The sequence below is a fragment of the Emydura macquarii genome, unplaced genomic scaffold (assembly GCF_026122565.2).
Source record: "Emydura macquarii macquarii isolate MOO-44397 ecotype Brisbane River unplaced genomic scaffold, CSIRO-AGI_Emac_v2 contig_2199, whole genome shotgun sequence".
Classification (NCBI taxonomy): Eukaryota; Metazoa; Chordata; order Testudines; family Chelidae; genus Emydura; species Emydura macquarii.
Genome location: NW_027132336.1, coordinates 2,248,965 through 2,274,870, shown reverse-complemented (window position 1 = coordinate 2,274,870; position 25,906 = coordinate 2,248,965). Strand labels below are relative to the sequence as shown.

At 36.4% G+C, this 25,906-nt stretch overlaps 1 protein-coding gene across 2 annotated transcripts in view; it reads left to right on the top strand.

The window, feature by feature from the left end:
* RGS12 (regulator of G protein signaling 12) overlaps positions 1 to 25,303 on the top strand; it is a 124,897-nt gene extending 99,594 nt beyond the window's left edge. Inside the window, exons 11-18 of one of the 2 annotated variants that reach the window (XM_067558887.1) lie at positions 3,014 to 3,214; positions 4,375 to 4,448; positions 9,107 to 9,233; positions 9,896 to 9,992; positions 11,741 to 11,820; positions 12,383 to 12,536; positions 15,217 to 15,831; positions 24,844 to 25,303. In XM_067558887.1, the coding sequence (XP_067414988.1) occupies positions 3,014 to 3,214; positions 4,375 to 4,448; positions 9,107 to 9,233; positions 9,896 to 9,992; positions 11,741 to 11,820; positions 12,383 to 12,536; positions 15,217 to 15,831; positions 24,844 to 25,205 (1,710 nt within the window). In that variant the 3' untranslated portion in view covers positions 25,206 to 25,303. Of the gene's footprint in view, positions 1 to 3,013; positions 3,215 to 4,374; positions 4,449 to 9,106; positions 9,234 to 9,895; positions 9,993 to 11,740; positions 11,821 to 12,382; positions 12,537 to 15,216; positions 15,832 to 24,843 lie in introns of those variants that run through there. The other variant, XM_067558888.1, reaches the window with a different exon arrangement.
* The last annotated feature ends 603 nt before the right edge of the window (positions 25,304 to 25,906 follow it).

Genomic DNA, 25,906 nt, shown 5'->3' with positions numbered 1-25,906 from the left:
CTTGATGCCAGGGTTCCCCTCAGCCCCAACGCTCCTCCTCTCTTTTCTCTTGATCACTATGGCTTGACTCTGTTCCCAGTGTTTGAGGGATAAAGGAGCTAAGCATTCCCCTGCAGCATTTGCAACTCAAACACTGCAACACATGCTCATATGTGGAGAAACAAGAAGTGAAAACATGGTAGTTATAAACAGTATAGTTCCATTTTCATAGTCCAAACTGAATGAAATGCACAAAGTAAATAATCTAAATGATGAAAAGTAAATTTGAAATTTAATACCGCTCTATGTTTAAAATTATTTTTAGTGAAACGTATAAAAGAATAAAATGATAAAATATCCTTTTTTATCCTGACAGTATCTCTTTGACTTACAAATATGATTCTAAGAACCATACTGATTCTTGTTGATATATCTGATGCTAGTGCTAAACAGAAAAGTAAACAATGCAGAGCCATATTGGTTTCTGAGGCAGAAGAAAAATCCACTGTTGCAACAAAAAACAAAAAAAAAACCAATTGGTTGAGGGTAAGGGAATAATAAGGACATTACGTGGATTTGGCTGAGTGGGAACAGATAGATTAAAAAATAGCATAGACAAGCTTCTCAAAAGGGTATTGCAAATAATGGAGAGTAAAAGGGAAAAAATAAGTAGTGCCCGAGCAAAGCTCCTGGTAGCATCCTTTTAAATTGAGTGTTTATTAAATACTTCAAAATACTACATTCTAAAAATAATGTAATAGAGTTGTGCCTTTTGATATTTTATGTACTAAGATGATTTTTCTGTAACTATAATAAATTTGTTACCACAGCACACCTAAAACAAGTTGCCCTAAGTACATAATTTATGGGCACTTTGAGAAATAGTTTATAAAGATGATTCCTGTTTCAGAGTCCCTACCTCTGTCTGCTCACTAGCATGTATTTACAGGGCCCACTGCTCCAACTCTTCCTGATGTATGGATGTTCTGCAAATTCCTTGTGTATTAGAGGCTCTACTCCTTTATGTGCAGTTGGGGATTGGTAGGTTTGTACCCAACCATCCCCTGACTGGGAGTTACTGTTGGAGAGAAGGGAGATATTTAAAATTCAGTTCTATTAGAAAAGTTTCTGTAAAAATGGCATTGTGTGGTTTATGTCTATTATCAACTTCAACTTCTGCTAGCTGGGCTTCTGTTAAGTGCCCAGATTGAATGTGATGCTGCCTTCCTCTACTGGAAACTTCAGGGAAGGCAGTGTGGTACTACCACTTGCTTTCTCCCTGGGGTGAATTCTCCCTGGAAGAGTAGCTGCACTTGAAGAGCAGGTTGGCATAATTTGCAGCCTGTTGCCACCAGTGTGAGTGAATCTGACCCATAGTCTTCCAGCTTTGTTTTTCTGTAATGCATTTCTACTTGTAAGACATTGATTGATGCATATAACATGGCAGAAAAATTTTGAGAAAATGGATTTTTCTAGGCATCAATCATCTCATAGAATCTTCATATATTTACAATGGTGCCACTTAGGAAATCAGTGGTATATTACATATGTAGGTAATTAGTTAATATAGACAGTTGCTTATTTAGAATTTAAGAAACTTTATAATTATTTATGCTTTATATACTTTCACAAGAATTTATTCTACCCTACACGGTGGTCTGTATCTTATCACCCACTAAGATATTGGAGTTCTTTGTTTTACACATTTTTTCTGAAAGAAAAACACCATCCAAAAATTCCACTACTTTTAAAGTATGTTTAGATCTATGAAGTTTGGTTTGTGATAGTGTCTTTGTCTTAAATTGAAATAGTTCTTAAAAATTACCTGGTAATAGAAATATTCTGAAGGAAGGGTGTGACATTCCCCTCTGCAGTCTGGACTGGTGAATCACTGTGTCATCCCAAATCCCTCACTCTTAGAGCCTGTCTTACTCTACTTTGCTTTGAGAACCCCCAATCCTGGCCAGCTCATGCACAGCCTGTAGAATATAAATTGCTCCCAACTCAGTGAGTGCCTCTAGCTAGCCATTCATGGGATTATGCAATGGTATGGCCTCAGCCAATATCCCTGATCTCAGATGCAACCCTAGAAACTGCCATCTTTCAGTGTTCAGTGCTGCCTACTGAACAATGAAAGCTCATATGTTTGTCAATTTATCAAATAAATTGATATGAACCAGCCTTGTCACTTCAAATGGCGTCTCTAACACACCTTAAACCAAATGCACTGTTTTAGGTAAAATAAACAAACAAATTTATTAAACTACAGAAGGATTTTAAGTGATTATAAGTTGGAGGAAAACAAGTCAGATTTGATCAAAATGAAACAAAAAGCAAATAGCATTCTAAGCTAAGCTTAACACTTTCAGCAACCTTACAAACTCAAATGATTCTCACGACAGGCTGCCTGGATTCCTTCAGCCAGGCCCTCCCCTTGTCATCAGCACTTCAGTTGCTTGATGGTGTTTGTAGATGAGGTGGAAGAGAGCGAGAGAGCAGCAAAATGTCTCTCTTTTTAAAAATGTTCCCTCTCTCCTCTGCAGCTTTGCTACTCCCTTCAGAATCAAGTGACAAACAATGTCCGTGTATGGCTTTCTCCATGCCTGAGTCAGTGACCATTTCCTTATCGATGCTTAAGCTAGTCCATTGTTCCTAGTTTGTTTTATGCATGCCTTAGTGAGGTGCGAACTGCCCCTCTGCTCTTGGAGGGTTTTGCTTGAATCTGCTTCAAGCTGTGAAACACACCTTTGGGAACATTACATAGCGAAGCCTCATAACCGTGCATATGACATTGCAACAAACATATTACCATAACAATAAGGTTCAGTATGTCAAAGCATTCCAAAAACATCTAACATGACATACTTTGCATTAAAAATACACAATTATCCTATAAGGGTGATCATGGGGGGTGCAGTGTGTCACAAAAGGTAAACCTCAGACATTATTTAAAATGTTTTCCCTTGCATAATTTGATTAGTTGGACTGTAATATTGTTTGCTTATTCTTAACTTTCATTTTTGTTTCCAACAAGTCTGAAGCCTCTCGGATATCTGCATCTGTGCCTGATAAAGAGAAATCCTCAAAATACTGCTGTATAAACCTTCCAGATGGCTCGTCCTGTAAAATGGTTGTTAAATCAGGATTCTCAGTCAAAGAGATGTTATCTGGGGTCTGTGAGAAACATGGAATTAACATAGCTGCAGTAGACCTTTTTTTAGTTGGAGGAGACAAGGTATTGTATGTTCCTATACTTCTAAAAAATTTCAGACTTCCTAGTCAGTTTGCTAATATGGGATTATTGATTATTCAGGGGTATACTCTAGCTCCTTGCATTCAGACTTCATATTGACAATAATGGGATTTATATGTGTTGCTCAATGGGAGAATAATAGTGAGATCATTAATGAAATACTGTGTCCATTTCTGATGCCACATTTTAAAAAGGATATTGAGACATTGGAATGGGTTCAGAAGACAACTACAGTAAAATTTGAGGTCTGGAAAACATGCCTTAGAGTGAGAAGCTGAAGAATTTCAGTCTATTTAATTTGTTTGAGAGAAGTTTAAGTGGTGATTTGATAACAGCCTACATTATCTACATAAAGAAGAGATTTCTGATAGACAGCTCTTTAATCTGACAGAAGAAGGCATAACAAGATCCAGTGATTGGAAACTGAAGCTAGACAAATTCAGATCAGAAATAATGTGTACATTTTTAACAGTGAAGGTATTTTACCGTTGGAACAATTTATGAAGCGAGGTGATGTATTCTCCATCATTTGAATTCTTTAAATAAAAATTGGGTATCTTTATAAAAGAGATGCTATGGCACAAAAAAGTTATGAGCTTGATGCAGACTTTGTCTTGTGTTATGCAGGAGGTCAGATTAGATGATCATAATGGGTCCCTTCTGGATTTAAAATATGTGCTATAATCCTAATTCACTTGCTTACCTTGTAAAATAATCTGTTTTTTTCAATCTTTCTGTCAACATTATTTTGTCATATTTTTGATGTATCATTCTGTTTGTTCAGCTCCTTATGTTTAAGTGTCCAGGCCTTATATGAGGTGCTGAGGGCTCTCAATACCCATTGACTTCAGTGAGAGTAGGGAGTTGCTAAGAACATCACAGGATTGGCCCCTACATCTTTCGGAAATAGCCAGAGAAAAAGAGCAACTAATTATGTTAGTTGCTGTAAATAATACAATAATAGTGATACACACAAAGCATAATAATGGTTCTTTTTCTCTTCTGGAGCTAATTTTAAAATTGCTTTTTTTGTTCTGCACAGCTGTACTTTCTGTTACATATTGTTAAATGATATATAACAAGTGACATGTTCCCAATTTAACATATTTTCTGTTTTTTTGTTCCAACCATATGCTCTATAGCCACTTGTATTGCACCAGGACAGTAGCATCTTGGATTCTCGGGATCTACGTTTAGAAAAACGTACTTTATTTCGGTAAGAGAAAAAATATTATCTTTTGGGGACATTTTCCACTCCAGCAAATGTAAATGGGCCAAAATGCATGCTGAGTTATATCTGTGCAATAAAACAGAAGTGAGTGTAACAGAGAACAAAATTTAGTCTGCTGTGTCTGTTTCCCTGTCTGTAAAATGGGGATGTCAGACTTCCTGGAGTGGCTCATGAACATGAGTCCCAACCTCAGTGAAGACTGTTACAAACCAGGGTACAACCCCAAACTGGTTGTAAGTTCTATACTTAGAATTCACCAACCAAGTACAAATGTGAACTGCTCAAGCACTATAATAGCCTTAACCTGGAATCACAGGCAGTCCTCTGGGTACTCCAGTCTATCTTGCCACACAGGCAAATTTGCCTTTGTGATAGATGGTCTTTTTCTTACACCAAAAACCACACAAATATTAACGTTACTCCCAGTCCCAAAGGACCAGTCACTAACCGCAAGTCAATTGGACCTCAGATCTCACACCAAAGACAACATTTGTTGCCAGTCCTATAATAATCTATCTAAAGATTTTTTAATTAAGAAAAGAAGAGAGTTATTTACAAGGTTAAAGCAGATAAATATACACACATAAATGAGTCACAGTCTTAGATTCCAAAATGTAATAGAAGCTGCTGTAATGTGCAAGCTGTATATGTCCTTTAGGGCTAGCCCAAGCTAAACAGCCGGGGATCCCTTGCTTATACTTAGAAATATTGCCCTGTCCCTGAAATCCAAGCACATCCCTTTGTTTCTCACTTTTCCCCAAATTCCTTTACATGCTCTTCCTTCCACTACTGGGCTTTAGAAGAAAGTATCCCTTTAATATTTCCCTCTTTTCACCCCCTACTCAACGCCCTTGCCTACCCCATCCCAAATGACACCAGTCACACACTTTCCTACTGTAGTGAGGGACAGGTTCTTCTGGCTGGTTGGAATGCCAAGAAAAGGACATTGGGATTGGAGAGCTCCCTGCTGCAATGGAACAGGGGGAAGCAGTTCTAGCAGGCCACCAGAGGATTTGCTGACCTAGACTGCAAGACCCATTCCCCCCTCTTCTGCCAAAGACTCCCATGGGAAGAGGATGGAATGGCTCAGTGGTCCATGCTAGAAAATGACTGGCTGTCAGGCTACTCATTCTGAACCTGGAAATAGGAGAAACTGTTTTTCCTGAAGCTAATAAACTACTGTTAGCACTTTTGGTCCATATGTGTAGAACATATGGGCACAATCCTGCAAATTCTTGCTCGTGGAAGTAGTTCTTATTCACCTGAGTAGTTTCATTGTAATAGTCCAGTTCAAATTCCTAATCTAACCTACAAGAGCCTGAATGGGCTGGGGCTTGTCTGTCTTAGGCTCTGACTGAGGAAAACACTTTAGTATGTGCTTAAAGTTAAGCATATAGTTAAAACACCTTTTCTGTTTAGGAAAGTTTCCTGAATTACCTTACCTCTTTGCACAGGCCTTCTCACAATAAGAAACAAGGGATTCATTAAAAATGCATTGCATGCAAAATTAAAACCCTCATAAATAATGGTGGCTAAATATAGCAGTAAATAGTGTCGTTCTTTTTGATTAAGGTAGTTACAATCCTTAATTGTATATGACCACCTAGATATGATTGTGCTTATGTGCTTCACTGAATTCAGTAAAGATGGTCCAGAGGTTAGGGTGCTCGACTGGAATTTACAAGACCTGGGTTTAATTCCCTGTTTCACCATTGTCGTCTTGTGTGACCTTGGGAAGTCACTTAGTCTCTCTGTAACTCAGTTCCCCATCTGAAAAAAGGAGATTGAAGTATGACTCACTTCTGTTGATGTATCTTTTGCTGTTAGCTTTGGATCTAACTATCTTGTGTAATTTTGTATCATCTGCAAATTTTGCCAAATCACTGTTTACCCCTTTTTCCAGATCCTTTATGAATATGTTGAACAACACTGGTCCCAGTACAGATCCCTTGGGGACACCACTATTTACCTCTCTCCATTCTGAAAATTGACCATTTATTCCTAACCTTTGATTCCTGTCTTTTAACCATCCATGAGAGGACCTTTCCTCTTATCCCATGACTGCTTACTTTGCTTAAGAGCCTTTGGTGAGGGACCTTGTCAAAGGCTTTTGAAAGTCAAAGTCACATTAGCTAGCCACCAGTTATCCAGTACAGAGGTTGACATAAGTGATAGGCTATGTACCACAGTTAGTAGTTCTGCAATTTCATATTTGAGTTCCTTCAGAACTCTTGGGTGAATACCGTGTGGTCTGGTGATTTATTACTGTTTAATTATCAGTTTGTTCCAAAACCTCTTCTATTGTCACCTCCATCTGGGACAGTTTCTCAGATTTGTCACCTAAAAAGAGTGGCTCAGGTGTGGGAATCTCCCTCAGATCCTCTGCAGTGAAGACTAAGTCAAAGAATTCATTTAGCTTCTCTGCAATGGAGTACTTAAAAATTATTTCCGCCAAAGAGAAATATCCTCTGTTCATCCTATCATTGTTTGTTTCTCTCTTAAATCTGAAACTGAAGAGCTGCCTAGCAATCTGAACTAGTTAAATTTAGAATGAATCTTTACAGGAATCTATAACAAATCATAGTCTGCAGTGATCAATTAATTTTTTTCTCAAATGTACAGGGAAAATGCAGATGTGACAATCAAGCATAATAAGAAAATTGTTTTCCTTGAACCTGTCTATAAAAGTTTTATATCTCTTTGATTGTAGTTCCATTTTTATATACCTTCCAGCTGGACACATGGTACTGTGAGGGAGTACACATATGGCTACAGTGGCCACTGTTTTCTAAGAATTCCAACTTGACGGTGTTGGTATTAGGTTGGGAGAGAGTGCATAATTTCAACTGAATTTTTGCAGAATATTTCTTTCTGAGATATGCATAAAAAGCATTTATGTCAATACTGCTTGAAATGTTTTGCATCATAATTCCTCCAAAAGATGACTTTTAGATGTGTGGATTTTCATCTGCTTCTATGTCATTTCCTATTGCTGATCCACATTGAATTGTTTTCAGAGATTGCAGAAAATTTTTTTTTCATCAAGGAAACCGCCTATCTTATTCCAACAACTTTACTTCACAATAGTCCCACTGAAATTCCTCATTGAGCTAGGTACCATTTGGTGTGAGTAAGCATAGCAGAACTGACCTCTTTTTCTTTATGTGTTACTGTATAAAGTCCTGATATGGTTCTCCTCATACTACATTATCTGAGTTCATCATGTTAGTTAAAAGATACCATGGCATGTCTCTCTCTTCTCTCTCTGAACCTTCCTTGTCATTAAGAAGCAGGCTTATGGGTTTTGAATTGTTTTAAAAAATGAATCTGTAAGAATAAAGATATGATTTTGTAGGCAAACTGGATCGGGTGAAGGATAGTTGAGTTCTGTATTTAGCTCCAAATATAGTGAGGTTAGTAATCGTTCTTTATTTCTTCTGGTGAGGTAAATATTTTTGGTCCATCTTCTGTGAAAGTTCTATCACCTCTGGTCACAAGCCTACCCTTATTGATTGATTCTTCTGTTGCTCTAATGGAATGCAGCTATCATGGGAGTTTGAGGAAAGGCGAGGTGATCCTAGGTAACCTGAACCAATTCCATGCTGGGCTTTGAAATTGAGATGTCTGGAGTAGTTCACCTCTCTCAAAGCAATTGTTTCACAATCTCTGTACACTCAGGAAGACAGCATTGAATCAGTTACATTCAGTTCATGTTTTCAAGGCTTCTTCATAAGCGTAAAGACTAGAAAGGCAAAAATGAAAGCTTAGATTCAGGAGCATGCTTTTTGGCATGAGTTGGATTGAGTGGCCATGGAATCACAGAATACACGGGGTTCTGCTCATATGTAAGTCCCTCCATTCTATTTATCATCTTCACACTGCACCTTGCCCAATTTAACCATATCTTTGTTTAAACAAAGTGACTAAAACTAAAATGGGCACTTTATTCCAAATGTGGTTTTACTAAAGCATTATAAAATGATATAATTGATTCTGAGTGGGAGCGTATTAATTTTTAATACAGGTTAACATTCTATTAGCCTTTCTTACTGCTGTTGCATGCCAGTCCTCTTCTAGCAAAGACACGCGTCTCACAAAACAATGTCATCCTGAACACAAATTTACTTCATTTGAAATTGGAATTTACACATTTCAGTTTGATAAGTTGGGACTTTCATTAGTCTTTGCTGTGGTTCAAATTCTTTCCCTATTGCCCAGACCAAGTATCTGGGCTGGACCCTATGGACCTCCTTAGGAAAGGTGGGGAAAACTATTTTTCTCCCACATACCAGGCAATAGAACAGGAACAGAGCTTCTTCACAGCTGCGACTGTAGCATAATGATCAGTAGCCCACATGGAAAGAGGGGAAGGCCTGGAACCTCTTTGTAGCTAGCCTAGAAGTCACCACAGAAGTATATGGGATCCTGGCTTTTCCTCATTCTCTGTGTGCTGAAACAACAATGATTTCACTGTGCTGAGGGTGCTCTGCGCTTGCAGAAGAGTGGGGAGGATTTTTGCTTATTAATGGAATTTCACTGTATCCAAACTCAATGTATTTGGTTCCTAGATTAGATTACAAACTTTTTTCACATTTGGTTTATTTGAATAGCAAACACTTATTGCAACATTTGATGTGTTTCAGGCTGGATCTTGTACCTATCAATAGATCAGTTGGTTTGAAGGCTAAACCCACCAAGCCAGTAACGGAAGTTCTACGGCCTGTGGTTGCAAAATATGGCTTAAATCTTAATGAACTTGTGGCAAAATTAGTAAGTATTGTTTGGTGTAAAATCTGTAGTATTGCTTGTCTGGAAAATAATATAGAGTATTCCAAAAATTTAGTACAAGCTCACCTTTATGCATGAAAATGTATTTCTATAACTACCTGTGTGATGAGATGAGAATCTGCAATATTCATATCCTTCACTCTTTTGACAATGGCTTTATTCTGGGCCTGCTTTGTCTGTCCTTCTGAGCCCTCCATTCCTGATCCCTCTTCAAAGGCTTCATTTCAGACTAAACATTGCAACTGAGGAAGGCTGAACATAGCTTTCTCCATAGTCCATTATTTCCATTCGTCTGTCATCCAGAGCGTGTCATTTGAGAGCCATTAAAACTGTTGTCCCTACTAGCCCGGAAAGCACAGAAATCAGCTCCAGACTCTTGACAGCATATTGGTCTACTACTGGACTGTCAGACTGGCCAATCTATAATACCCCTCAGAAAAATGACTTGTCCATTGTGATCAAAGCAATTATGTATAGTATTGGTCTGAAAATTATAGGGAAAGATAGGCAGAGGATTCTTGGAGATACTCAGAAGTGTAACTGTACTAGCTAGTGTTCTGTTTGAAATGCCAGGTTGTAAATTCAAGTTGCTTTGAAAACGAGTGTTTTTTCTCTACTGTACACAAACTGTGATCTAACTTCAGAATGGTGAGCAGGATCCACTAGATCTTGGTGTCCCTATATCTAATCTGGATGGTCAACGGGTTGTATTAGATGAAAAAGAGCCAACAAAGGGAAGAGGTAAGATGTGAAAGTTTTCATGAAGTGCTTAACGAGCCTCATCAAGCCTGACTTTACATTCATAGAAAGAATAAATCTAAGTGAGGTAAATGGTGTTAGGATGAAGAATTTGATTTATAGGATAGAATGGGAAAACATTTTGTAGGAATTAACGTTAAATACATAACTTTTTAGCTGTTAAATTGGCTGGTGTTGATTATCACAATGTGCTCTTCTAGCAGAGTTTGTAACTCTTAAAAAATATTTTTTCTCTTTAATAACCTAGAAGCACTTAGTTCATTAGAGAAAGGAGTTTTCTATTTAATCACAGGACAGGTACATCAGGGCATCAGCTAAAACTGCTGGAGGTATGGATCATGTAAGATGAGAAGGTAGTGCAATATCCACCTCCATTCAATCTTTGGACTCTGCAGAGATTGGCAAAAAGAGTGCCAATTGTGATTTTTCTGATGGTAGACCTCTGTGAAATAGAAGCTGAACTAAGACTGAATTCACATCAAATTGGCCAAAGAACAACAGTTAGATAATTAATTTTTTGTCACTAGTTACCTTCACTGAATTTAGACCAGGAGCGTGGAGATTAAAGGTTCCATGTACCATTAGTAGCCCCCTTTTATAGGTACAAAACCATGTGACTTTTTAAAATGAATTTAGATTAGATTAAAATTAGATTAAATTAAATGTGTTTAGGATGGTGGATCTCATAAGGGAAATCAGTAAAATAAAGAGAGCTGTATTGAAGGGAGAAGAGTCAGATTTTATCACTTTGTTGGGGAGCAGAGTCATCCGTCCAGTCATTCTGAAGAGAGACAGACAACAAAATTTAATTTACCTTAAAATTGGTATTATTCTATTGGTAGTGTTATATAGAAACTAGCCACTAATGAGCCACTTCATTCTACACCAACAGGTTATTCTGGGCATTAAACATGCCTAAATCATCAGAGAATTACCTCAGTAGAAAGATGATCCTGGAATAGCACCGAATCAGCATAGGTGCCCATATGCCACATATGCTTCCTGGTACCCCGGGAAAAGGTGTATGATTAGAGAGAGGATACTTTGTCAGAATGAACCTACGCCAAGCAGTTCCTGAGCTATGTTTTTTGCCCTTTGTATCTGTTGCAGGTAGATGTAAATTAAAGCAGCCCTGAGGTTGCTTTAACACTGTACGAGGAGAAAACAGAGGACAGTTGATGCACAAAGCAGACCTGAAAGAATTTTTGGCGTTTCTTAATGGATTTTTCTGCATCTGTTGTTTTATAGTTTAAAAAAAAAAAGATTCTGTTTTCATCTGAACTTGACCCTCTGACTGGAGATGTAGTGAAATTATGCCATCACAAAAGTCAAGAAAATTGAAAACTAAGCAATTGAGAGGGAGAGAGATTTTTACTCACTCTTTGCTTTTCATTTATTTTTTTAAAAGCTATTGTGCTCAATGACTTATGAATATTTTGGAGAAAGGATGTTTTCCCTTTAGCTTTATGACCCCCCATCTTCTCAAGAAAGGTGTAAAAGCTCATAATGCACATACTCTGAAGAAACCAGCAAATCCAGGAAAGACCAGGTTGTTTTCTGCTTGATTTATCTTAAAAATATTAGGAATGTCAAGTTTGATCTTCCCTGGTTTTGCTAGAGCTTCTTTGGGGCTCTCAGAGCAGGAGTATTGTTTTATGTGTCGTGTTTTAAATGTTAATATTCTGATGAAGTGATATGTTTATAATTATAGAAGACCTTTATATGTTTAGTGTTCACAGACAAACAAAAAGGTGCACCAGTAAAACAAAGTACAGCTGTAACTTCCACTTCAAGAAATCAAGCATCTACAGTAAGTTTTCTGAAATTATTTCTGTCACTGAGATTAACTTCTGTATTCTTCTCTTATCCTGAAGTGGAAGCTTCATTTATGTATGATAAAAATGTGTCCAGATTACCAAAATGAATTGGCTGTAGCTATAAATCATCCAGTTCTTTCTGTCAGACTTCATCTGTGGGGGTTTAATCCTGCTTTTTCACCAGTGTGTGACCATGAATTGAGTAGCAGTGAGCTTTCTATGGCTTTTATGTTTTTGGCTTCCTATATCAGCTAAGAGGATCATCTTTATCAAAACAAATTAATTTTTTCTGAAATCCAAGGCAGGTACTTGAGTCCATTACTTTAATGTAAATTTTGCTGTGCAAGCAATATGCTCTTTGTAAATGGGATTTTTTCTTTTTTGGCGCGTAGTGTTAAATCATTTTTGTTGTGATTAAACTATAACATTTGTTGTATTTTTTTAATCAGAGAGATCTGCTTATAAAATATCCTTTTTATTTACACAGAATTTATTACACACACATTGTGATATATCCTAATTTTAAGTAGTACTTTAACTTTCCTTCTAATACAGGGAGAGGGAAGAACTCTAGGAAAGTCTAATTCTATTAAAATAAAAGGCGAAAATGGAAAAAATGCTAGGGATGCTCGGCTATCAAAGAGAGAAGAATCTCTTGCAAAGATTGGGGGAAAAAAATATCAGAAAATTAATTTGGACGAAGCAGAGGGTATGTCAACTTTTTAAGTATATGTAATACCATTAGTATTCAAGGGAAAATGATAATTCCATTTTATGAATGTGGAAATCATAAGGACTGTGCATTTATCACTGTATAAAGAAAATTAAAGGCAAATTCCTTATATGCTTGTTGCTGTTAATTTTGAACTGCTAATTTATTGAAGTCTAGGATAAAATTTTCAAAAGTGCCTGCAAGTACTTAAAGGTATTGAGGCATTTTAAGATGAGATAGGGACCTACTGGGATTTTCAAAAGGGCCTAGGCTGCTAACTCCCAATGAAATCAATGGGGGTTAGGTACCTAAGAGTTTTGAAAAACGCCGTAGATGTCTAGCTGCGTCTTTAGATGCGTAAATAATTTTAAAATCTGGTCCTAGATCCCCTTTTTAAAATTCGCATAGGCTCCTAAGGGCCTAAGTCACTTCTGAAAGGGAAACTTAGGTTCCTAAGTTATTTAGGTGCTTTTGAAAATTTTATCTATAGTCTATGATAGCCAGTTTACCACAGACTACCATTGAAAAGGGATGGTGGAGGTTGTGTGTGGTAGTGGGGTGGTGGGCAAGAACAGAAAGAGATTACTTTTCATTCAATAAATGCTCTGAGATGGTGGCTAGAAATGAAAAAAGAGACAAGGCTGTGCCATAACTAAGCATTTTGCAATTTGTGAGCCAAATTCTTCCCTAAATTACACCTTTGCAGAGTCAATGACTTCATTAGGATTCCACTGATGACAGCAGAATTTGCCTTCCCATATATGTTTTCTGATGTGAAAAAATAAATAATAAAGGTCACAGGGAGGTGAAGGAGTAAGACCATTTTAACAGTCGAGATTTTACTCTTCCCCCTGACCTCAAGGATTATTTGAAACAAATGCCCACCCCACTAGCTCCAAAATAAAATGTGGAAATCAGAACACACATGCTAGCTAGTGCAAAAATGTAAACTTCATCATTATTACAACCAGATGTTCAAACAAAGGGCCTGATCCTGCAAAAAGCTGCACATGAGTGACTTTACATCTGTGAATAACTATCTGCAGGTTTGCACCCAAGAAAGTACTGTAGCTGGAACCATTGTTGTGAATGGCTGTTTGTTAGCTTCTAAATGTTGCTGCAAAACATGTTAATGTATTTTTGAATTATTTATTTCTGTTTGCTACTTCAGTAGCTTGTTTTACCCATTCTTATAAATTCATTTTCTGCTTAAGGCCACGTGAAATATTAACATAATTTGAAAATCTCAGAATTTTAGGCTTTCACCTTTTATTTTGATTTTGTGAAAATGGTCCAACTTTGGGAAAGACCAATTGAATGTTGTAGATCATTTTTAATGAAAAATCTCAGCTTTATGAAATTGGAAATTTCAGGAAGAATCAGCTTTTGCATAAAACACACACATTTCAAATATGTTTTATGTTTTGATGTGCATGCTGCCATTTTGGAAAACTTTAGCAAAAGTTACATTTTTGGGATACAAAATGGCCCAAATTCAAACGCCATATATTTTCTAACATTTTGCAAACTCGCTGAAAATTATTTTCACATAACCCTACAACTGATTCTGTCAAACCATCCAAAAGTAGTGTTAGAAAGTTGTAAATAAAGTAAGTCCTAGGTGTGTAACATATATCTTTATGAGAAAAAATTGTTGCTAAAACTTAATGTCTTGTTTTTGCAGTGGAATTTGTTGATATTTTGATTTGGTCAATCAGTATAAACTGGATTGAAACCGCAAAACTGATTTCACTTGGGTCCTAACATAGTTTGAACTTTAATTCCAGAAATATAAAGGTAGCAACAGCATCTGGAGCTTGATCTGTGGTGTAATCCTGCCCTTCTTACTGAGTAAGGGGAACATGAGAAGGACCCATGTTAGCCATTTTGAAGCATTTGGAGGATTGGTATCAAAGGGTTAAATTATCATTGGGTTATTTCTTTTTTGGGAGAGATATCCTTCTTGACTCAATGTCTAAAGTTTCTTGTTGCCAACTTTTTAGGCTTCCCAGAACAAAATAATGAATTGTCCTAAATGTGTATCAGTTATATATATAAATTATATTAAATCACAAAACTGATTTATGATAAAACTAAGATTTTGACTTAAATCTACACCATCAATGAGATTCAAATTTTGGCTAAAAGTTTCAGGTTGACATATTATTATTAAACTGAAAAAAAAAAAGTCTCGTAAGAGGATTATCTATTTTTCTGGAGCAGTAAGCTTTTGGAGAACCGGCTAATTTTGAGTTGAAGTGTGCAAAGAAGCCTCTAGAATATACAAATGTGTATCCTAATCCTACAAACTGTTGTCAGTAGGACCAGAGCCTTGTTTTATAATAAGAATTAAAAACAGGTATAAAGATTCATTTTAATGCATAAAATAGAAAATATATTTAGACTTGGCATGCAGAATTTTAGCCCAGAGTGAAATGCAGCTGTTCTAAATTGCAAAACTGTTCTTATAATAGCAATCTTGATGGTCTTAATTATAGTGCTCCTAGTGAACATTGCTGCAATTGATAAAGTTCCTAATTAGCATAAGGTCTAATTTCAAGGCAGTATTGAAAATAACTGAATGTCTTCATGGAGAATAAATATGCTAATTGTTGATGTTTTAATGGCTTTCACTTTCTGACAAAAATTTGTCAATTTTGGGTTTTCTTCTAAATAGAATTTTTTGAACTCATATCCAAAGCCCAAAATAACAGAGCAGATGACCAACGTGGGCTGCTAAGGAAAGAAGACCTTATTCTACCCGATTTTCTTCGTTTACCTCCCAGTGAACCAGAACCACCCTCATCTACATCAGTGAGCTCTAAAGGCTTCATCAAGAGAATTGCAAAAAATGATGGCAAGGATAAATGTACACATGCAAGTGGAAAACTGGAGTCCATGCAAAACTGTAATGAAAATTCAATTAATAAAACAGGTCATTCAGAAAATAAACATAAGTCTGCTTTGACAATGCTCAATAGTCAGAAGACTTACAATGCTCCTTTTAGTGTCCCACTGTCTCCAATTCCACATGTACAGGAAAATACAACAATATGGAAAAGGCAATCAAGAGAATTACAGGCTGAAGGCATACAGACTATAGATGATGAAAATGTTGCAGACTTGACTCTTGTGGCTGAAGGAGATATCAGTAGCCCTAACAGCACCTTACTGCCACCACCACCACCACCACCACCATCAGACACCAGTAAACTCACAGAAGCCAACTATCCACCGCCAACTCCACTGGCAGGTAATCAGGAAAATTCTGGATATCAAAGATCCAATTCAGGTATTTCTAGTTTTTAATAGTATTTCCTTTTATGTAAAATTACTTCCCTTTACATTGTTTATCAGTATTTTGCACTCATTAAAACAAAGAAAATTATCTCTGAATCTTACATTTTTATTTTAAATAAGTTTTATTGCCTTACTTTCTGTTGAGTTACATTTCTGATTGCTTTTCAGATATATTTTTGTTTGGACTGAGAACGTTTTAAACAAAATGCAAGCCTGCAAATGACTGTTTAGTGTGAGACTTTAATGCACACATTAAAAAATACACACAACATTTGCTATTATTAAGTAACTTACTGTTTACTCTCAAACATCATGGAATAGTTAAATATCAATATCTGACCTTCTTACCAGTGACTCAGTCCACATTTTCTGAACCCTTAGTAGCAATGAGATTAATTTGTTATGGTTTTTAGGATCACAGGTTTAATTATTTCTGTCACCCCTTTTGTTTTGGTACATTTGGAAATTACAGTGCTTTAGGTATAACTCTAAGTATATGTTGAAAATTACAGCACTGTTTACAGAACCAGGATACAGTATAATCTTGAATATTCTTAATCTTTATCTAATAAATTATATTTTTGTCTAAAAATATAACCATTATACCCTTTCTTTTTTGTCCTTTGGTACCCAAAGCAGTAGATTTCATCTAATACATAGTTCCCAAAGTTTTCATATTTGAAACAGCTTTTGCTAGCAGATCATTTTTAAGAAAACGGAGGACATCAGAATGTAAGTTTCAGCAGTATCACTGATCAGTATTATTCCTCATAAACATGAACTCATAATAATTGCTATTACCAGAAACAAGAGATGGTAGATTATGATGTTGTGGCATTTTACAGTCATTGTACTGTACTCTTTTAATGCAAAATATAAGAAAAGGTATCTGTGCTACAGTTATTTTTGATGTTTCACACAGCAAATAGTGCCATGATTTGTTTCACATTTCTTTGTGATGTGAAAATATACATTTGAATTATTTATCTTTTTACAGAGTATTTGATCCTGTTTCTTATCTATACTGTCAATGATTTGTAAATATTTCTTTGATTGTTACATGCTTACAAATGGCAATGTGAACTATTGCATCCTGCTTCTCTTAAAAAAACCCAAAACCAAACCTATCTTAATAGTATTTGCAAAATGTTCTATAAATGCTACCACTTTAATTCTTGAAATTAGATTTTGAACAGACTTGTACCCCAATGCCTCCAAAGGAGAACACATAAAATGTATTTAAGACATGTTTATGTACATATTTCTCTCTCTGTGTCAGTGTCCTTTAGATGAGTGTACAAGATGGAGTTCAATTTGCATCCTTTTCAATGGGAGCTGATATAAGAACATTTGCACTTAAAAATGTTATGAACTTACAATATTTTAATGCATGCCTTACTTTTCTATGTAACCACTGTACTTTCACTTTTCCTTCTTTCTACTTTTACTTTGTAGAGATCTTTATGTAGTTTTCACATGTATTTTGTATCTTTGTTCTTTCAGAAGTAATAAATTCTATACCTAGTTATACAAGACTGGTTTTAAGCTTTGGTTTTCTTCATTATTTTAAAAATATTCTGCCTTTGTAGAAATTTATGAGCCTAATTTAACAGATTGAATGCATTTAAAATGTAAATATTACCTTAATATATTCTAAATGTCCTAATATTGGTTCATCTGTTTAACATAGTAGTATCAGTTCAGATCTTGTAACGTACACATTAATAGATATGGACTAACAAAATTACAGTGAGACAAACTTGACAGTAGAGAAATTATCAGGAGAAAGTTTAATAATATCCTAAATATAGGCCCTTTAAATAGGGCCAGATGTTGCATTTAGACTCTGGCAGCTCCCATTGAAATCAATGGCAGCTGCAGGAACACCTAAAGACAGATAGAGAGGATTGGCCTATAGTACTTATACAATGTGGGTAGTATATCTATTGCAAATAATGCAAACCACGTTATAATTTGAAAAACAAAGTATTTAAATCTTTGAAATCTTATTAAATTCCTTGTTTTCTTCTGTCACATGCAAAATGTATTTTGATTCTTTGAATAAGTAAAACACTGAATTCCCTGAAAGGAGATTCTTTTCTGTCTCTGTGCTCCTGGGCTAAACCTTGTACTCAGTCATTTCTTTTTCTTACACTATAAGAGCTGCCAGTGTTTCAGTGGTCTCTGAAGTGAATTGGTGTTCTCAGTTCTGTTCTAAGTGGAACCACTAACATAATGGCCCTTTCATTTGGCAGTCTCAGCCAAGGACTGAACAGGCTATTGAGACTGAACTACCCTTTTTACTGCTGGAGATGGGCTCTCCATAGCAGAATTGCAAAGCCTGTTGGAGCAATTTATGCTTTAACCTTTTTTTGCTGACCGAGGCTTCCATTTTTCCTAATTTGTCAGTACATTCACTTACAGCTGTTGGTCTCCATAAAAGAAAACAAAGCCCTTTTTAACCCACTGTTGCAATTCCCTGTTTAAAGGCAGAGACAGACTTTTTACAACAGTTGACTAATAATCTACATATGGGATTGATTACATTAGAATTTAAAGATTTTCATTTTGTATTCTGAGGACTGTTGATCGTGTACTTTACCTTTGTGTCATAGACACCATTGAGGGCTTTTGCCATAATTAAATGGAATCAGCCCTATAAAATAATCTTAAACCAGTATAGACCAGTATGGGGATCATTTCATTTCCACTGAAAGGCAGCCATTGCTGGGATGTCTATCTGTTTACAGTCCTATTCCCCAATAGTGTAGGACAGATAGTGATTAATACTGCTTCTAGTTGAAACTGTAGAAGTAATTTGAGGCATACAGAATGCATTTACCCAAATTGGAATTTGGCTAGGACGTCAAGGTAAATTGCATTAAGAAGAGTGCCATGGTATATTTAATGACCACAGTGGAAGATTCTGTTTTAAGTCTCATCTGAAAGATGGTCCCTTCAGCAGCATGTTGGTTCAGCACAGACTCAGAGACTAGAAGACTATCTACTAAATCACCATTATTAAAGGCTACACCTTGAAGCTACCATTTTTCTGACCTAGAAGGATTGGATGGGGATTGAGGGATCCTTCCGTTCCTAGTCAAAGCCACTAAGTAATTAATTACAGGAATTGTGCCACACAATTTATGTGCTCCTTCTGCCCACAGGACTTGCAGTTAAGCGGTGTAAAACACTTTGAAGCAGATTGTCAGCTGATGTAAATCAGCACAGCAGATTGAAATAAATGGCACTACTCCTATTGACACTAGCTGAGGATCTAATCCTCCCTCCCTAACCTCAGAGATGGAATACACTAGTTCCAAATCCTGGCTGGTTTGAGAGTCAGGAAGGTACTTGAAATTTTGCTCTGTTTTACCGTATAGCATTGCAGGAGGTGTGAGCATGCCAATAAACCCTAAAATATTTTAAATAGGGTTATGCTTCCTCAAACTATTATACCCTGACTATTATACCATGTTTGGCGGGTAGATCCCCCCCTTTTTTTTTTTTTTAAATGTCCAGTTACCTTGTACATGTCTGCACTTGGTCAAATATTTCATCAGTCTTGAAGAAACTACCTGAGAAAATCCAAGTACCTTGCTCAGATTCGCATCTCAGTTCAAGGTACGGTTCATTCAAAAGGGCAAGAAATCCACTGAAACACTCTGCACAAAAGCATGAGTGAGTAGTAAAAATACACAAACTCTAAACGAAAGGGAGGGAATGCCTGAGAATTAACTCTTTGGAAACTACAGACATGTACACATGTCCTCCTAAGCATTCAGACTTCCAAACTTTTGTTTTTTTGTTTATTTATAATGCTATGTAAGGGGCCAGCTGTGTAATGCATACTCACCTTGGGGAGCCTTTTATTGGCAGCTGAGCTCCGGTGTAGTGTAAATGTTTTCATTATCCGTATACATATAAAATACTTAGTTCTTACATAGCACTTTTCATCAATAGATCTTAAAGTGCTTCCAGTCCTTTTTAAATCCTTCTATACTCTTGAAGCCAGCTCTTCCATTTGTGGAAATTGTTGCATTTGAAATCAATGGAGCTAGGACAATTTACACCAGCTGAGCATCTGGCCCTTGGCAATAATGCTATTATAGGGCAATGAGTTCCACAGGCTAACTGTGTGCTGCATAACAAAGTATTGACTTGTATCAGTTTTCATTCAGCTGACTTTCAATTTCATTGATTGTCCCATTACTATAATATAAGAGAGAGTAAATAGGACCCCCCAGTTTACTCTCTTCATGTCATTCGTTATTTTTTATACCTTTATCATGTTGCTTTTTATCTCCTCTCTAAACTTCACAGTCCGAGTCTCTATATGTGGACATTTTTCCTCGCAAAAAATGAAGTTTAGAGTGTTTTGTACAATATATGATTAGTTAGATACTATGGTCTAAAGAAAAACTTAAAATGTCTTTAATGACAACAGTGTACTTCCTTACAGTGATATGATGCATCATTAATTTATATAATAAAATATTATTCATAATATATCATTTTTATATTCCTGGATGGAAGGTGGTGTATAAATGTAAACTATTTGTTGATCTTACCTGTTGTTATTAACATAATCTGGCATTGCAGAGAATACTGTCTTTAAAAGGACATGAAAGTAGAGCCAGAGATCTGTTCTTATGGGTAGAATAAAGAGAATCAGGGGAAATATTTCAGTACCTCAGTATAGAACAAACATTCTAGAGTAGGATTACAGTATTTATGCACCCATGCCCCACAAACAGTAGTTCAGATCAAGCTGATGTTTTTGTGACATGTTACTATATATATATATATATACTATATATATATAAACATAATAATATACCTGATATGTCCCCATTAAAGGGTTGCTGTAATTTATCAGGCTGACATACCAGAAGATGCTTCCTGCCTATTCTCTGCTATTACTCAGTTGGTTTATCTAGAATTTCATCTAGAAGTAAAATGAGCTAACATTTCCGATTTGCGGCATCCATATCCCTCTGCACTTTATCTAAGGAAGTAGAATATTATGGCATGACTTGGAATGTAGTTTAATTTTATAGAAACTTCTATCTGTAGAGAAGTTTGAAGAATTTTTCTGCAACAGCTTGAAACTTGCTTTTTGATTCCCTTTTGTTTGCATTCTATGCATTTTTACATATCTCCGTATCAAAGTGATCTTAATTAGTGTATTTATTAGCAGTTATGGATCTTGTAGTATCTTGTACTAGGTGTATTACAGAATAAACACAAAGACATGAGTTGAGATTTTCAAAGTTGGCTATGGGATTTAGCCACAAAACTCCCATGGATTATATCCTCATGGGAGTTGTGTGGTTAAATCCCCTACTTGGCTCTGGGAAAATATATCATGCTAGAAAACATGTTCACTGACATGTTTTAATTAACATGATGTTAAGCATGTCAACTTCAGGGGCTTAAAGGAGAGTGTCAGGGAACACAGCTCCTCCTCCTCTTCTAAACATATAGGAAGTGTTCCCCTTCCTCATGTTTCAATCTGCTTTAACTCCTGCTAAACAGTTTGTGTAAACAGGGAAGAGTCATGTAGAAAAATGTTTTCCTGCTTGAGGTTAAATTTAGGGTTACACTCTAGAATTAATCACAACCAACTATCGTATTTTGAAGCATGATTGCTCTTATAGAATCATACTAATGGTTGGAAGAAACCTTGAGAAATCAACTAGTTTATCTCCCTGCAAAGAGGCAAGACCAAGTATGTATGGGCCATCCTAATAGGTGTTTGTCTAAACTGTTCTTAAAAATCTCCAGTGACAGGGATTCTACAATCTCCTTCGGTAACCTATTCCAGTGCTTAACTGTTCTTATAGTTAGAAAGATTTTCCTAATATCTAACCTAAATGTCCTTTGCTGCAGAGTAAGCCAATTACCTTTTGCCCCAACTTCAGAGGACTTTGAGAACAACTGATGACTGTCCTCTTTATTACAGCCCTTAATGTATTTGAAAACTGTTATCAGGTCCTCCCTCAGTTTTCTTTTCTCAAGACTAAATATGCCCAGTTTTTTTAACCTTTCCTCATAGGTCAGTTTTCTAAACCTTTTATCATTTTGGCTGCTCTCTTCTGGTTTCTGTCCAGTTTGTCCACATCTTTCTGAAAGTGTGGCACTCAAAACTGGACATAATACTCCAGCTGAAGCATCCCCACTGCTGAGTAAAGCAGAACAATTACTTCCTATGTTTTACATCTAACATTCCTGCTAATACACCCCAGAATATTAGCTTTTTTCATAACTGCATCATGTTGACTCATATTCAATTTGTGCATTTGATTTTTTTCCCTAAGTACAGTACTTTGCACTTATTTTTATTGAATTTCATCTTGTTCATCTTGTTGATTTCAGACCACTTCTTTAATATATCAATTTTGAATTCTAATCCTAATCTCCAAAGTGCTTACAATCCCTCCCATCTGGGAGTCATCTGCAGATGTTAAAAGGATACTCTCCACTCCACTATCCAAGTTATTAATGAAAATATTAAATAGCACTGGACCCAGGACAGACCCCTGTAGGACCCCACTAGATACATCCTCCCACTTTGAAAGCAAGTACTCTTTGAGTGTGGTTTTCAGCCAGTTGTGCACCTACCTTATAGTTATTTCTTCTAAACCACATTTACCTACTTGACTTATGTCAGATGATACTGTGACAAAAGTTTTACTAAAATCAAGATATACCACAGGTACTGCTTCCCCCATCATCCACTAGACTGTTATCCCTGTCAAAGAAGGAAATTAGGTTGGTTTGGCATGATTTGCACTTTGACAGATCCATGTTTGCTATTACTTATCACCCTATTGTCTTCTAGGTGCTTACAAATAGATTATTTAATAATTTGTTCTAGTATCTTTCCAGATATTAAATTTAAGCAGACTGATCTATGATTCCCTGGGTCCTTTTTGTTCCCCTTTTTAAATATATGTACTATGTTTACACTTCTCCAGCCCTCTGAGACCTGACCCATCCTTCATGAATTCTCACAGATAATTGCTTATGGCTTGGAGATTGCTTCAGCTAGTTCCTTAAGTATCCTTTGGTGAATTTCATAAGGACCTGCTGATTTGAATACATCTAACTTATCTAAATAGTCTTAAACCTTTTCCTTCCATATTCCTTCCGTATTCTGGTGTTTCTTCCCTCATGTTGTTAATATTAATTGTGTTGTGCATCTGAACACAATTAACTTTTCTAGTGAAGACTGAAACAAAATAGGTATTAAATTCCTCAGTCTGTTTGAGGTCATTCATAGGTCTCCTTCCCTGCTAAATAGTAGACGTACACTTTCCTTTGTCTTTCTCTTGCTCCTAATGTATTTGTAGATGCTCTTCTTTTTGCCTTTTATGTCCCTGGCTAGGTATAACTCTTTTTGTGCCTTAGCCTTTCTCATGTTATCTCTACATGCTTGCGCAATTCTTTTGTACCCCTCCTTAGCAATTTGTCCATGTTTCCACATTTCATAGGATTCATTTTTGATTTTCAGGTCATTAAAGAGCTCTTGATGCATCCATATTGGTGTCCTGCTATTCTTTCCTGTCTGTCCTTCACATCAGCATAGTTGACTGTTGTGCCTTTAATATTGTCTCAGTGAAACTGTCAGCTCTCCTGAACAACTTTTTTCCTTAAATGTTTTTCCTATGGGACCTTCTCAGAGGACATTCCAGTTCTCTAAGTCTGGCAAAGTTTGCTTTTCTGAAGTCCATTCTCTTTACTCTGTTTCTGTCACTCCTTTCTTTCCTTAGAATAATGAAATCCATCATTTCATGGTCACTTTCATCGAAGTTGTCTTTCACCTTCAGATTCACATCTAAAATGGTGGCCTCCCTTTCTCCACCATCAGAAATGAAACGTTGTGCCCAACGCATTCCGGGAACGTATTGAAAAAATTGTGTTTTCCGTATTATTTTTTCCAACAGATGTCTGGGTAGTTAAAGTTCTCACTTTGGGCAAAATTATGTTTATTATATGTTAGTTAAAACATGTTAACATGTTTAACATGTTTGCTAACATGGTGTATTCTCCAAGTGTACCTAACCTTTGAAAATCTCAGCTTGAGTGCTCACCCAAAAGCATTGATATGTGAGAGACCTAACATCATGGGGAAAGACTTGGAATAAGGGAGCACCAGAGGTATGGTGATAAGATTGCATGGTTAATGCCAGAAAATGGACCCAAGTTGTAACAATTCCTCTCAATTGTGGATGCTGTTCACAGTAGCACCTTAAACTCTGAGTTTAAGAGAGCAAACAATCAAGAATTGTCAAGTATTATTCGAACAATTACGATATGTTCTCCCTCAACAAGTTAGGTTATTTCTCATCCTTCTGTATGCTACATTGGGTCTTACACTGAAATCTAACAGTCCATGATTGGCAGCTTTCAGCTCAATAGAGTGAATTGCAACTTCTGGGAACAGACGAATCTCTAGCTGAGTAAAAATAATATCTCAATAGGATGATAAAATGAGGAAATATCCTCCTATTTTGTTCCATTATTTCTTCCTCCTCTGGCTGATGCTGGAAATGTTGTATCCTTGCTCTTTGGGTTTGCTGTTGCTGGTCTGAAAATTTTGGGAGAGTGAGAGATTCATCCTGAATAATAATTTGTTTTATTAAAGCATCATTTGCTGTATACTCATTTTTGTATATGCTGGATAATTTTAATTAAATATTACTAAACTAAAAAAGACACAAACTAAATTATAACAAAATTCACCTGAGATCCACATAGGATGTACCAAACATTGGTATTTTTTTCTGTTCTTCTTGGTACATACATGAATCTCCCAGTAGAATAGCAGAATACCCTTGCTGACTACTTGCCATGAGGACCTGAGAGGCGAGTTTGCCTAATGTAATTTAAAGACTGTAAGACAGAACTGTTTACAATAAATCAGAAGATATATAATTTGTTTTATTATTATTATTATTATTATTTTATTATTGTTATTATTATTATTATTCTTTGTTAGGTATGAACCACAGAAAGAAAAAAGATTCACCAGGGGCTACAGGAAACTTCTGTGAGCAAAGCTCTCACAAAACAAAGACCAACAGAAGCCTTAATGGTGCTAGGGATAATCTTCCCACTTCTGATCTCCCTGTAAACAGAATAATTGATGTGGATGGACTTAAACTGGAAGACAGTGGCACACGATCCTGTGATGATTCAGAAGGGAACCTCAGCTTCGAAGGTTGTATTTCTGAACTGAGATCTTGCCAGGGGAGGATGCGGACTGGAGTTTATAGGACATCAGACCTCCCATCCCTGATTACTGTTAAGAGTGAGAAAAAAAAGGGTGCTGAGAATCAATACAAAGCTACTTTTGTTTAAATCTCTATTTTTAATTAACGGCTCCAGCATTTTTGCCTTGCATTGCTAGCACTAGAGCTATGCATTATAGGCATGTTCCTGCAGGTTACTAAGTGCTTTCAATTCCTGCTGGCTTCAATGGGAGTTTAAAATAGTCAACACCTCCCATGGTCAGTCCTTGTGTGAGTTGGAACCTGTATAATGAAAAGAAGTATTTAAACAAAAGTGCTGAAATATTTAATTTTGTTCTGTTACCTAATGGACGTTCTAATGTTGTTTCCATGTCGTGGTTCCTGTTGGTACTGTGACCAGATTGGTGAGATTAAAATTCTCATGGCATATAAACACCCTTTAATGTCTTTTAGGTTTAGTACACATTTATCGGGAAATTCAGCAGCAGTCGACGGAAGATACGGAAGCTACACAGAGTAGCTTGCATAGCTCCCATCGACTTACTAACTTCCCTTTATTGTTCTGTCTCCACTGCGCTGCATCAATGGGAAATGCATTCATGTCAACTCAGCACTACGCCTTTTGGGGTATGTACACACTGACGGCAGCAAATTTGCCAATGTCAGATCAATCTATCCAGATGAAGACCCGCTCAATTGATCCGGAAGTCGATTTTATTAAACCATCTCCTCAAAAAGTATAGTGCTGTGTCGATGGGAACGCATTTCTCCCGTTGACTGCCGACAAATTTCCTGGTAAGTGTGCACTAA